This window comes from Pristiophorus japonicus, chromosome 6 (genome assembly GCF_044704955.1).
Source record: "Pristiophorus japonicus isolate sPriJap1 chromosome 6, sPriJap1.hap1, whole genome shotgun sequence".
Classification (NCBI taxonomy): domain Eukaryota; kingdom Metazoa; phylum Chordata; class Chondrichthyes; family Pristiophoridae; genus Pristiophorus; species Pristiophorus japonicus.
The window spans coordinates 224,994,638-225,008,260 of NC_091982.1; the positions used below are offsets into that span (position 1 = coordinate 224,994,638).

A 13,623-nucleotide genomic window follows, 5' to 3' on the forward strand; every position below is an offset into this window, starting at 1 on the left:
AAGGGAGGGTGAACAGCCAGTTGTCGTGGTACACATTGGTGCCAACGATATAGGTAAAGAAAGGGATGAGGTCTTACGAGACGAATTTAAGGAGCTCGGAGCTAAATTAAAACGTAGGACCTCAAAAGTAGTAATCGCAGGATTGCTACCAGTGCCACGTGCTAGTCAGAGTTGGAATCGCAGGATAGCTCAGATGAATACGTGGCTTGAGCTGTGGTGCAGCAGGGAGGGATTCAAAAATTCCTGGGGCATTGGATCCGATTCTGGGGGAGGTGGGACCAGTACAAACTGGACGGTCTGCACCTGGGCAGGACCGGAACCAATGTCCTAGGGGGAGTGTTTGCTAGTGCTGTTGGGGAGGAGTTAAACTAATATGGCAGGGGGATGGGAACCAATGCAGGGTGACAGAGGGAAACAAAATGGAGACAAAAGCAAAAGACAGAAAGGAGATGAGTAAAAGTGGAGGGCAGAGAAACCCTAAGGCAAAAAAACAAAAAGGGCCACTATACACCAAAATTCTAAAGCATCAAAGTGTAATAAAAAGGCAAGCATGAAAGCTCGGTGCCTCAGTGCAAGGAGTATTCGGAACCCAGGAGAGGGCTCTGAGCTAGTTAGAGTGGGTGAGAGCTCAGATGAACAGAACCCCAAGAAAGAATGCAAAAGGCAGGAGCAACAGAGCAGAGTAGCACTGGGGTAAGTGTAAACCACAAAGTGATAGGAAGGGACAATATGTATGAATATAAAGGGGCTGCAGGAGGGGTCAAAACTAAAAATCATGGTTGAAAAACTAGTATTAAAACACTCTACCTAAACACACGCAGCATTCGAAATAAAGTAAATGAGTTGACGGCACAAATCATTACAAATGGGTATGATTTGGTGGCCATTACAGAAACGTGGTTGCAGGGCGGCCAAGACTGGGAATTAAACATACAGGGGTATCTGACAATTCGGAAAGATAGACAAGAAGGGAAAGGAGGTGGGGTAGCTCTGTTAATAAAGGATGATAATCAGGGCAGTTGTGAGAGATGATATTGGCTCTAATGAACAAAATGTTGAATCATTGTAGGTGGAGATTAGAGATAGTAAGGGGAAAAAGTCACTGGTGGGCGTAGTTTATAGGCCCCCAAATAATAACTTCACGGTGGGGCGGGCAATAATCAAGGGAATAATGGAGGCATGTGAAAAAGGAATGGCAGTAATCATGGGGGATTTTAACCTACATATTGATTGGTCAAATCAAATCGCACAGGGTAGCCTTGAGGAGGAATTCATAGAATGCATACGGGATTGTTTCTCAGAACAGTATTTTACAGAACCTACAAGAGAGCAAGCTATCTTAGATCTGGTCCTGTGTAATGAGACAGGAATAATAAACGATCTCCTAGTAAAAGATCCTCTCGGAATGAGTGATCACAGTATGGTTGAATTTGTAATACAGATTGAGGGTGAGGAAGTAGTGTCTCAAACGAGTATACTATTCTTAAACAAAGGGGACTACAGTGGGATGAGGGCAGAGTTGGCTAAAGTAGACTGGAAACACAGACTAAACGGTGGCACAATTGAGGAACAGTGGAGGACTTTTAAGGAGCTCTTTCATAGTGCTCAACAAAAATATATTCCAGTGAAAAAGAAGGGCGGTAAGAGAAGTGGATAACCAAGGAAATAAAGGAGAGCATCAAATTAAAAACCAATGCCTATAAGGTGGCCAAGGTTAGTGGGAAACAAGATTGGAAAAATTTTAAACGACAGCAAAGAATGACTAAGAAAGCAATAAAGAAAGGAAAGATAGATTACGAAAGTAAACTTGCGCAAAACATAAAAACAGACAGTAAAAGCTTTTACCGATATATAAAACGGAAAAGAGTGACTAAAGTAAATGTTGGTCCCTTAGAAGATGAGAAGGGGAATTTAATAATGGGAAATGTGGAAATGGCTGAGACCTTAAACAATTATTTTGCTTCGGTCTTCACAGTGGAAGACACAAAAACCATGCCAAAAATTGCTGGTCACGGGAATGTGGGAAGGGAGGACCTTGAAACAATCACTATCACTAGGGAGGTAGTGCTGGACAGGCTAATGGGATTGAAGGTAGACAAGTCCCCTGGTCCTGATGAAATGCATCCCAGGGTATTAAAAGAGATGGCGGAAGTTATAGCAGATGCATTCGTTATAATCTACCAAAATTTTCTGGACTCTGGGGAGGTACCATCGGATTGGAAAGCAGCTAATGTAACGCCTCTGTTTAAAAAAGGGGGCAGACAAAAGGCAGGTAACTATAGGCCGGTTAGTTTAACATCTGTAGTGGGGAATATGCTTGAAGCTATCATTAAGGAAGAAATAGCGGGACATCTAGATAGGAATAGTGCAATCAAGCAGACGCAACATGGATTCATGAAGGGGAAATCATGTTTTAACTAATTTACTGGAATTCTTTGAGGATATAACAAGCATGGTGGATAGAGGTGTACCGATGGATGTGGTGTATTTAGATTTCCAAAAGGCATTTGATAAGGTGCCACACAAAAGGTTACTGCAGAAGATAAAGGTACGCGGAGTCAGAGGAAATGTATTAGCACGGATAGAGAATTGGCTGGCGAACAGAAAGCAGAGAGTCGGGATAAATGGGTCCTTTTTGGGTTGGAAATCAGTGATAAGTGGTGTGCCACAGGGATCGGTGCTGGGACCACAACTGTTTACAATATACATAGATGACCTGGAAGAGGGGAGAGAGTATAGTGTAACAAAATTTGCAGATGAAAAAGATTAGTGGGAAAGCGGGTTGTGTAGGACACAGAGAGGCTGCAAAGAGATTTAGATAGGTTAAGCGAATGGGCTAAGGTTTGGCAGATGGAATACAATGTCGGAAAATGTGAGGTCATCCACCTTGGGAAAAAAAAAACAGTAAAAGGGAACATTATTTGAATGGGGAGAAATTACAACATGCTGCGGTGCAGAGGGACCTGGGGGTCCTTGTGCATGAATCCCAAAAAGTTAGTTTGCAGGTGCAGCAGATAATCAGGAAGGTGAATGGAATGTTGGTCTTCATTGCGAGAGGGATGGAGTACAAAAGCAGGGAGGTCCTGCTGCAACTTTATAGGGTATTGGTGAGGCCGCACCTGGAGTACTGCGTGCAGTTTTGGTCACCTTTCTTAAGAAAGAATATACTAGCTTTGGCGGGGGTACAGAGACGATTCACTAGGCTGATTCCGGAGATGAAGGAGATACCTTATGATGATAAATTGAGTAGACTGGGTCTTTACTCGTTGGAGTTCAGAAGGATGAGGGGTGATCTTACAGAAACATTTAAAATAATGAAAGGGATAGACAAGATAGAGGCAGAGAGGTTGTTTCCACTGGTTGGGGAGACTAGAACTAGGGGGCACAGCCTCAAAAAAGGGGGGGGGGAAGTCAATTTAAAACCGCGTTGTGAAGGAATTTCTTCTCCCAGAGGGTTGTGAATCTGTGGAATTCTCTGCCCAAGGAAGCAGTTGAGGCTAGCTCATTGAATATATTCAAATCACAGATAGATAGATTTTTAACCAATAAGGGAATTAAGGGTTACGGGGAGCGGGCGGGTAAGTGGAGCTGAGTCTACGGCCAGATCAGCCATGATCTTGTTGAATGGCGGAGCAGGCTCGAGGGGGTTAAATGGCCTACTCCTGTTCCTAATTCTTATGTTCTTAGGTAGGAGAGAGAACCGTTAACAATGTCGGCTAACATGGGAGCCAGAAAAAGAAGTTGGGTGGTCAGCAGTTTGATGGGAATGGGGTCAAGGGAGCAGGAAGTGGGTCTCATGGACAGGATGACCTTGGAGAGGTCAGTTGGGGAGATTGGAGAGAAAGTGGAGAAAGATGCGAGGTCAGGGCTAGAGCAGGGGGGGATCCTTAGAGGATGTGGGCTCGGGGAAGGAAGGGAATAGGTAGAGGTGGCCGAAAGGATGGTCTCAATCTTCGAGACAAAAAGTCCATGAGCGCATCACACTTATTGTCGGAGGTGAGGGTGGAAACTGGAGAGACGGGTTTAAAAAGGTTAGCAATAGAGAATAGAAGCCGGGGTTTATCTTTATATTCCAGTGAGCAATTTAAAAGCAAAGATAGCATGCTAGAACTTTATAAATCGCTGGTTCGGCCTCGGCTGGTGTATTGTGGACAATTCTGGGCACCACATTTTCAGGAAAAGCCTTAGAATGGGTACAGGAGAGGGTTTACCAGGGATGAGAGACTTCAGTTATAAGGAGAGGTTGGACAAGTTAGGACTGTTCTCCTTGGAACAGAGAAGGTTAAGAGGTGACCTTAGAGGTTTTCAAGATGATGAAAGTTTTTGAGTAGATACAGTAAAATTATTCCCTCTGGTGAGTGGGAATAACCAGAGGTCATAGACTGAAATCATCGGCAAAAGATCTAGAGGTTATACAAAGAAATGTTTTCACTCAGAGTTATCGGGATCTGGAATGCTCGACCGGAAAAGGTGGTGGAAGCAGATTCCATAAATAAATTGAAAAGGCAGTTGGACAGGTGCTGGAGGATGAGGAACTTACAGAAAAAAAGTGGGGATGTGGACTAAGCACGACTGATCTTTCACAGAGACAGCACGTTTCCATGATTCTATGCTCAAGACCTGGAGAGTTGCCAATATAATACCCATTTTAAGAAAGGAAGACAGAGCCAACCCAGATAATTATAGGAGAGTTTGTTTCAAATCTTTAATATAGATGGAACTACTAAATATCTAGCAGCGAGAAAATAATTAGAAGCAGCCAATGTGAATTTCAGAAACTAAGATAAACCCTGACAAACCTGATCAGACTTCTTTAAGGTGGTGACATATGATGAATGGGAAAAATGCAGTGAATCTGGTGTGCATGGACTTTCAGAAAGCCTTTGCCAAGGTACTACACAGGATATGGGAGAAGATTAAGCAGTATAGAAATAGGGTAGGGTAGCAAATCGGATTAAAAACCACTTAGACGGGAGGAAACAGAGAGCAAGAGTTAGCACAGTTTCTCAGTAGTTGGAAGCGATTCACGGTGTTCCACAAGGTTTGGTTTTGTGATTTGGATACAGGGCGAGAGATGGAATAGTGCTCACATTTGCAGACGGCGGCAAGCGAGCCCCGGGACAGGCTGGGGAGGGGGGCAGAGGAAACATTTCAACGACACCCTCAAAGCCTCCTTGATAAAGTGCAACATTCCCACCAACACCGGGGAGTCCCTGGCCCAAACCGCCTAAAGTGGGGGAAGAGCATCTTGGAAGGCGCTGAGCACCTCGAGTCTCGTCGCCGAGAGCAAGCTGAAGCCAAGCATAGACAACGGAAGGAGCGTGCAGCAAACCAGGCTCCCCACCCACCCCTTCCTTCAACCACCGTCTGCCCAACCTGTATTGGACTGTGCAGCCACCTGAGAACTCATTTTTAGTGTGGAAGCAAGTCATCCTCAATTCCAAGGGACTGGCTGAGAAGATGACACTAAAATAGGGAGCGTAATAAATAATTCTGAGGACCAAAAATACAGTTGCAATGGGATATTGATAAAGATGGTGCAATGTGCAAAATACTGCAGATGGAATTGAATGTTAGTAAGTGTAAAGTGGTACAGTCTGTAAAAATAAACTGTTAACTATACTTTGAATGGGAAAAGGCTGTGTTATGTGGAAGAGCAAAGACTTTTGGGGATTGGGATACAAAATTAAAAGCAGTATATCAAGTCGATAAAGCCATAAAAAGTGTATGCAATAATGGGTTTTATGGCAAGAGGAATATAATACAAGAGCCAAAATGTAATAATGAATCTAAACAGAACCTTTAAGACCACAGCTGGAGAACTGTGTGCAGTTTTGAGCTTCATCGTATAGAACAGGCAAGAGACAGTGCAGTGCAGATTCACTAGGATGATGCCTGGTATAAAGACATACAAGTACAATGAAAGACTTGAAAAATGGGGGCTGTTTTTGTTGAAATGGGGTAATTTTGTAGAGGAAGAGTAGAAACAATGGTTGAGGGGTCTAGAATGAGAGGGTCAAATGCTCTTCCAAGTATCAATTTGGCGCACTTGGTAGCAATCATTGGAGTCAAAAAGTTGTGAGTTCAAGCCCCACTACGCTTTGAACACAATTAGCACACTACTGATGGGGTGCTGCATTGTCAGTGGTTTGATCTTTCAGACAAGACGATAAACTGAAGCCCCATCTACCTGTTCAGTTGAATGGAAAAGATCCCACTGTGCTATTTGAAGGAAATAAGGGAGTTCTCAATGTCCAAGCTAACCTTCCTTCCCCAACCACTGCACCAAGGACAGATTATCTGGTTGTTGATTTGTTGTTTGTCGGAACTTGTGCACAATTAGGTTGCCAAATATGTCTGCGTAACAGTGACTACACTTCAAAAGTAATCCAAGAGTGCTTTGGGGCATCCTGAGAATTAAGAATATAATTGCAAACATGTTCTTTCTTTTGCTTGAACAAAATTGTTGCAGCTGCAGAAAGGGATCCTCGTCCTGCATTTAACTCATGCAGTACCTGAAATGGGAATACTTGATCAGAGGATGACAAAACTGGGAAGTGAAGGAAGGACGGAGAGAGTTCTATTTCCCAGAACGTACATTCCTTCATTTGAGATACACAAAAATGCATTCACAAAACAAATCCTGGAAACAGAAATATGATGCAAGAACTATCACTTTTTACAAAAGGTAGTTAACCATTTTATTGATTTGGTCGATATTGTTCAAACAACCAAGTACAAACCAACATTAAAAAGGTTACATATAAAGTGTGACTTCAATTTAAAGAGAGCAACTATGCCTTCTTTCCAAAGGCAGCAAAAAAGTGCGCCACAGGAATAATACTTACCCAGTTGCTGTGCCCACTGAATCACTTTACCCGTATCAGCGGCATTTCCTTCTGCAACATATGTAAGCTCAGATCCAATTTTCCAGCCAATCAATGGATAAATGCCTACATTAATAAAATACGAAATTAGAAAGCACGATTCAACTTCTGTGCATTTAGCAATCTGACTTGTTCCACATTCACATTTTGCTTGGATAGCCAGTATGGATAACAAATCCAAGCCCCTAGTACCACTAATAGGGAGTCACAAGACCATGTTCAGCTCTCATGGTCATATTAATGTTCGTCCACAATGGCTACCATTTGTATGAATACAACCAATGTTAGCCATGGACAGCTAAATTAAGACAACATAGAACTATGGTGGAATTAAAGTCATAATTCTACATTAGGTAATGTAGCATTGATGGGAATAGGGCCAAGGGAGCAGGAAATGGGTCTCATGGACAGGATTTTGGCTTATTCACAAACTTGTACAAAATAGATATGGATCGCAATTAAATCTTTGTACCCAATTAAGTTAGTACATGTAAAATATATATTTTTTTAAAAACACAATTGCCAAAGGGGGAGGAGGAACTACACATTAAAATCTTTCATCGCTTTCCAATTTCTAGTGTACAACACACAATTCTGCAGCCTGCTCCCAAACCCGCTGTCTACTCTAATCCTGAGCAAACAGCATAGAAATTTTAAAGACTTGGCCTCAAACATTTCCTTCTTTCCTGTAGAGGAACACTTCACTGCTACAAAATGGCTCCTTCAATACTTCAGGCCAGATCAAGAATTCACGATATAAGGAACTTGGGAAAGAACCACTGTCTCGCCATTACACAGTACAGCACACGGATACCTCCCAGTTCCTTACCAATTTTTCCTAAAACTTCCTATTCAAATCCCTTCAGTCAAGCTTCCAGCACCAAGATTGCCATGGCCAACGCCACAAATGCCATTCTCTGTAACAGTGATCATTGTGCACCATCTGTCCTTGTCCTCTTTAATCTGACCTTGCCATTCAACACTATTAACTGCTTCACCCTACTCCATCATCTCTCTTGTCCAATTCCATGGAACTGCCCTTGCGGAGTTCCATTTTAACCTTGCTCAACACAACCAGTGCCTCTCCAGCAATGGCTTCTCTTTCCACCCCCATCGTCAGATTCAGAACACCCAAAGAATCTATCCTTGGCTCCTTCCACTTCCTCATCCACATTTGCTCCTCAGTGACATCAGCCATAGGCACCATATGTATGCCAACACCACCCAGCTCAGCCCCAGACTGCTGTCACTGATTGAACGTTTATCATAGAAGAGTAAAACTTGCCTTCAAATGAACACTGGGAAGACTGAAACTGTTGATTATGGCTCCCATCATGAACTCTGCTTCTTGCCAGTGACTCAGTCTCACTCAAGCTGAATCCAACCACTGGATTTTTCTTTTGTAATTAATAATTACTGTGGGTTTATTTATCGAAAAGATTGTTTGGCAGAGAAGGAGTTTCAAAGAGCAGGACTGAGACAACTGAAGGCTTGTGTGATTGAGCAGAGGCGGGGGTTTGCAGGTAAGGCCAGATTTCATGGACTGAAGTGTGTGGGACGGGTTGCTAGGCTGAATCAGGCTGTGTAAATGTTTGCATCCTATTGGACCCAGAGCTGATCTACAAACTCCACATCCTTTCCATCAGAGACTATCTATTCCCATCTTTACAGCAGTGTTGCTTCTGACCCTACTTCATCCCCATCACTGCCACCATCCTCAGCATTTGCTCCAAAGCTCTCCTAGATGGCCTTTCATGTTCCACCTTCTGTAAACTCCACGATCAAACTCAGGCTCATATCCTATCCCACATTTAAATTCCATTGAATTATCTCGTCTATCCTCACTGATCCACACTGGCTTCCTGACCTACCGTAGTGAATTTAATAACCTCATCGTGATCTCCAAATCTATCTAGAGCTTTGCACAACCCTACATGACAACCTCCTTGCTGTCCACCATTTAGTGACAATGACCATCCAGCAACACCCGGCTGGCTGAGACTAAATTTCTTCGGCTTATAATATGTGTCAACCATTTCAAATGATGCAGTTTTGTCAGTATATTTAGTGAAATGAAAGCAAATGTGGCAAGTCATGTTTACAACCAGCATTTTAATGTAACAATCACAAGCATCATTGATCTAAATGGACTATTGCATTTCAGGTCATTTTAACACCTTTCATCGTTCAGTGCAGATGTGCTATGCTAACCAGTGGAAGGTAATGTATTGCATGAGTGAGTGCCAAAGGGCTTAATGTACAACTATTGCCAAGTTGGGAGCAAATTCACATTGTGGTCAAAAACACCAACTTGCACTGTCCTTTTTGTATGCCAGTACTCTGGGTTGCTTTTGGTTGCATTTGTGCTGTAGATTGTTTAGGCAGCCAATGGTATTATCATACGAGCTAACGAGCGTACTATCGTCACAGCATGTGGAGTTGTGACAAGTAGCAGAATGGATAGCAAGCTGGTTACAACAGAGAAGAGAGAGTAGGGGTTAAGGGTAATCACTCAGATTATCAAAAGATAGGAAGTGGCGTTCCACAAGGATCAGTGCTGGGACCACAGTTGTTCAACATTTACATAAATGATTTGGAAAACGGAAGTACAATTTCAAAATTTGTGAACACCACCAAATTGGAGAGTATAGTTAATACTGAGGAGGACGGTAACAAAATACAAGAGGATTTTAATAAACTTGTAGAATGGGCATGTAATAAAACCATGTTGACTCTGCTTGATTGTATGAAAGGGAAATTGAGAGACACAAATTTACCAGAGTTCTTTGAGGATGTAACGAGCAGGGTGGATAAGGGGGAAACCAGTGGATGTGGTGTATTTAGATTTCCAGAAAGCATTTGATAAAAGTTTACTGCACAAGATAAAAGTTCATGGGGTTGGGGGTAATATATTAACATGGATAGAGGATTGGCTAACAGAACAGAGAGAGTCGGGATAAATGGGTCATTTTCCGGTTGGCAAACAGTGACTAGTGGGGTGCCGCAGAGATCGGTGCTGGGGCCTCAACTATTTACAATCTATGTTAATGACTTGGATGAAGGGACTGAGTGTAATGTAGCCAAGTTTGCTGATGATACAAAGATGGTTGGGAAAGCAAACTGTGAAGAGGACACAAAAAATCTGCAAAAGGATATAGACAGGCTAAGTGAGTGGGCAAAAATTTGGCAGATGGAGTATAATGTGGGAAAATGTGAGGTTGTTAACTTTGGCAGAAAAAATAGAAAAGCAAATTATAATTTGAATGGAGAAAAATTGCAAGGTGCTGCAGTACAGAGGGACCTGGGGGTCCTTGTGCATGAAACACAAAAAGTTAGTATGCAGGTACAGCAAGTAATCAGGAAGGAAAATGGAATGCTGGCTTTTATTGCAAGGGGGATAGAGTATAAAAGTAGAGAAGTCCCGTTACACCTGTACAGGGTATTGGTGAGACCACACCTGGAGTACTGCATACAGTTTTGGTCTCCGTATTTAAAGGAAAGATATACTTGCATTGGAGGCTGTTCAGAGAAGGTTCACTAGGTTGATTCCGGAGATGAGGGGGTTGACTTATGAAGATGGGTTGAGTAGGTTGGGTCTATACTCATTGGAGTTCAGAAGAATGAGAAATGATCTTATCGAAACGTATAAGATACAAGGTAGATGCAGAGATGCTGTTTCCACTCATGGGGGAATCTAGAACTAGGGTACATAGTTTTGCTCTCCTTATTTAAGGAGGGATATACTTGCATTGGAGGCTGTTCAGAGAAGGTTCACTAGGTTGATTCCTGAGATGAAGGAGTTGTCTTATGAAGAAAGGTTGAGCAGGTTGGGTTGAAGTTTAGAAGAATGAGAGGTGAGCTTATTGAAACATAAGATTCTGAGGGGGTTCGACAGGGTATATGCAGAGAGGATGTTTCCCCTCGTGGGGGAATCTAGAACGAGGGGACATAGTTTCAGAGTAAGGGGTCGCTCATTTAAAACAGAAAAGAGGAGGAATTTGTTCCCTCAGAGGGTCGTGAATCTTTAGAATTCTCTACCTCAAAGAGCTGTGGAGGCTGGGTCATTGAATATATTTAAGGTGGAGCTAGACAGATTTTTGAATTACAGGGGAGTCGTAAGGGTTATGGGGAGCGGGCAGGAACGTGGAGTTGAAGTCAAGATCAGATCAGCCATGATCTTATTGAGCAGCGCGAGTCCGGGGTCGGCGAGAGGCCTATAAAGGCCAGCGGGAGCTCGGAGCAGTCAGTCGAGGAGGCGGGAGCTCGGAGCAGCGCGAGTCCGGGGTCGGCGAGAGGCCTATAAAGGCCAGCGGGAGCTCGGAGCAGTCAGTCGAGGAGGCGGGAGCTCGGAGCAGCGCGAGTCCGGGGTCGGCGAGAGGCCGATAAAGGCCAGCGGGAGCTCGGAGCAGTCAGTCGAGGAGGCGGGAGCTCGGAGCAGCGCGAGTCCGGGGTCGGCGAGAGGCCTATAAAGGCCAGCGGGAGCTCGGAGCAGTCAGTCGAGGAGGCGGGAGCTCGGAGCAGCGCGAGTCCGGGGTCGGCGAGAGGCGTACCGGTGCAGCTACAGGGAGAAGGCAAAAAAACAAAGGTGACGTCACAGCCTAGGGGGTAAGTGATTGGCTGGTGATTGGTGAGTAGTTTTTCTTTTTCTTCTTATATTGGTCAGTAACTTTTAACATTGTTATTACCAGTTTAAGTGTATCTAAGGGTTAAGTCATGGCAGGAGAGCTCAGTCGGGTGTTATGCTCCTCCTGTACCATGTGGGAACTCAGGGACGCTTCCGGTGTCCCTGACGACTATGTGTGCGGGAAGTGTATCCGCCTCCAGCTCCTGACGGTCCGCGTTGCGGAATTGGAGCTGAGGGTGGATTTACTCTGGAGCATCCACGATGCTGAGAATGACGTGAGTATCACGTGTAGTGAGTTGGTCTTACCGCAGGGAAAGGGTCCACAGCCAGATAGGGAATGGAAGACCAGCAGGAAGAGTAGAGCAAGGAAGGTAGTGCAGGGGTCCCCTGCGGTCATCCCCCTGCAAAACAGATACACCGCTTTGGGTACTGTTGAGGGGAATGACTCATCAGGGGAGGGCAGCAGCAGCCAAGTTCATGGCACCGTGGCTGGCTCTGCTGCACAGGAGGGCAAGAAAAAGAGTGGGAGAGCGATAGTGATAGGGGATTCAATTGTGAGGGGAATAGATAGGCGTTTCTGCGGCCGCAACCGAGACTCCAGGATGGTATGTTGCCTCCCTGGTGCAAGGGTCAAGGATGTCTCGGAGCGGGTGCAGGACATTCTGAAATGGGAGGGAGAACAGCCAGTTGTCGTGGTGCACATTGGTACCAACGACATAGGCAAAAAAAGGGATGAGGTCCTACGAAACGAATTTAAGGAGCTAGGAGCTAAATTAAAAAGTAGGACCTCAAAAGTAGTAATCTCGGGATTGCTACCAGTGCCACGTGATAGTCAGAGTAGGAATCGCAGGATAGCGCAGATGAATACGTGGCTTGAGCAGTGGTGCAGCAGGGAGGGATTCAAATTCCTGGGGCATTGGGACCGGTTCTGGGGGAGGTGGGACCAGTACAAACCGGACGGTCTGCACCTGGGCAGGACTGGAACCAATGTCCTAGGGGGAGTGTTTGCTAGTGCTGTTGGGGAGGATTTAAACTAATATGGCAGGGGGATGGGAACCAATGCAGGGAGACAGAGGGAAACAAAAAGGAGCCAAAAGCAAAAGACAGAAAGGAGATGAGGAAAAGTGTAGGGCAGAGAAACCCAAGGCAAAGAACAAAAAGGGCCACTGTACAGCAAAATTCTAAAAGGACAAAGGGTGTTAATAAAACAAGCCTGAAGGCTTTGTGTCTTAATGCAAGGAGTATCCGCAATAAGGTGGATGAATTAATTGTGCAAATAGATGTTAACAAATATGATGTGATTGGGATTACGGAGACGTGGCTCCAGGATGATCAGGGCTGGGAACTCAACATTCAGGGGTATTCAACATTCAGGAAGGATAGAATAAAAGGAAAAGGAGGTGGGGTAGCATTGCTGGTTAAAGAGGAGATTAATGCAATAGTTAGGAAAGACATTAGCTTGGATGATGTGGAATCTATATGGGTAGAGCTGCAGAACACCAAAGGGCAAAAAACGTTAGTAGGAGTTGTGTACAGACCTCCAAACAGTAATAGGGATGTTGGGGAGGGCATCAAACAGGAAATTAGGGGTGCATGCAATAAAGGTGTAGCAGTTATAATGGGTGACTTTAATATGCACATAGATTGGGCTAGCCAAACTGGAAGCAATACGGTGGAGGAGGATTTCCTGGAGTGCATAAGGGATGGTTTTCTAGACCAATATGTTGAGGAACCAACTAGGGGGGAGGCCATCTTAGACTGGGTGTTGTGTAATGAGAGAGGATTAATTAGCAATCTCATTGTGCGAGGCCCCTTGGGGAAGAGTGACCATAATATGGTGGAATTCTGCATTAGGATGGAGAATGAAACAGTAATTTCAGAGACCATGGTCCAGAACTTAAAGAAGGGTAACTTTGAAGGTATGAGGCGTGAATTGGCTAGGATAGATTGGCGAATGATACTTAGGGGGTTGACTGTGGATGGGCAATGGCAGACATTTAGAGACCGCATGGATGAAGTACAACAATTGTACATTCCTGTCTGGCGTAAAAATAAAAAGGGGAAGGTGGCTCAACCGTGGCTATCTAGGGAAATCAGGGATAGTATTAAAGC

The 13,623-nt window shown here is 44.3% G+C and overlaps 1 protein-coding gene across 3 annotated transcripts in view; it reads right to left on the reverse strand.

The window, feature by feature from the left end:
* Nucleotides 1-13,623, reverse strand: part of gk5 (glycerol kinase 5) — an 81,561-nt gene that overhangs the window by 19,081 nt on the left and 48,857 nt on the right. For all 3 annotated transcript variants that reach the window (XM_070883645.1, XM_070883646.1, XM_070883647.1), the window contains exon 11: nucleotides 6,849-6,953. In XM_070883645.1, coding sequence (XP_070739746.1) covers nucleotides 6,849-6,953 — 105 coding nt within the window. The remainder of the gene's footprint in view (nucleotides 1-6,848; nucleotides 6,954-13,623) is intronic.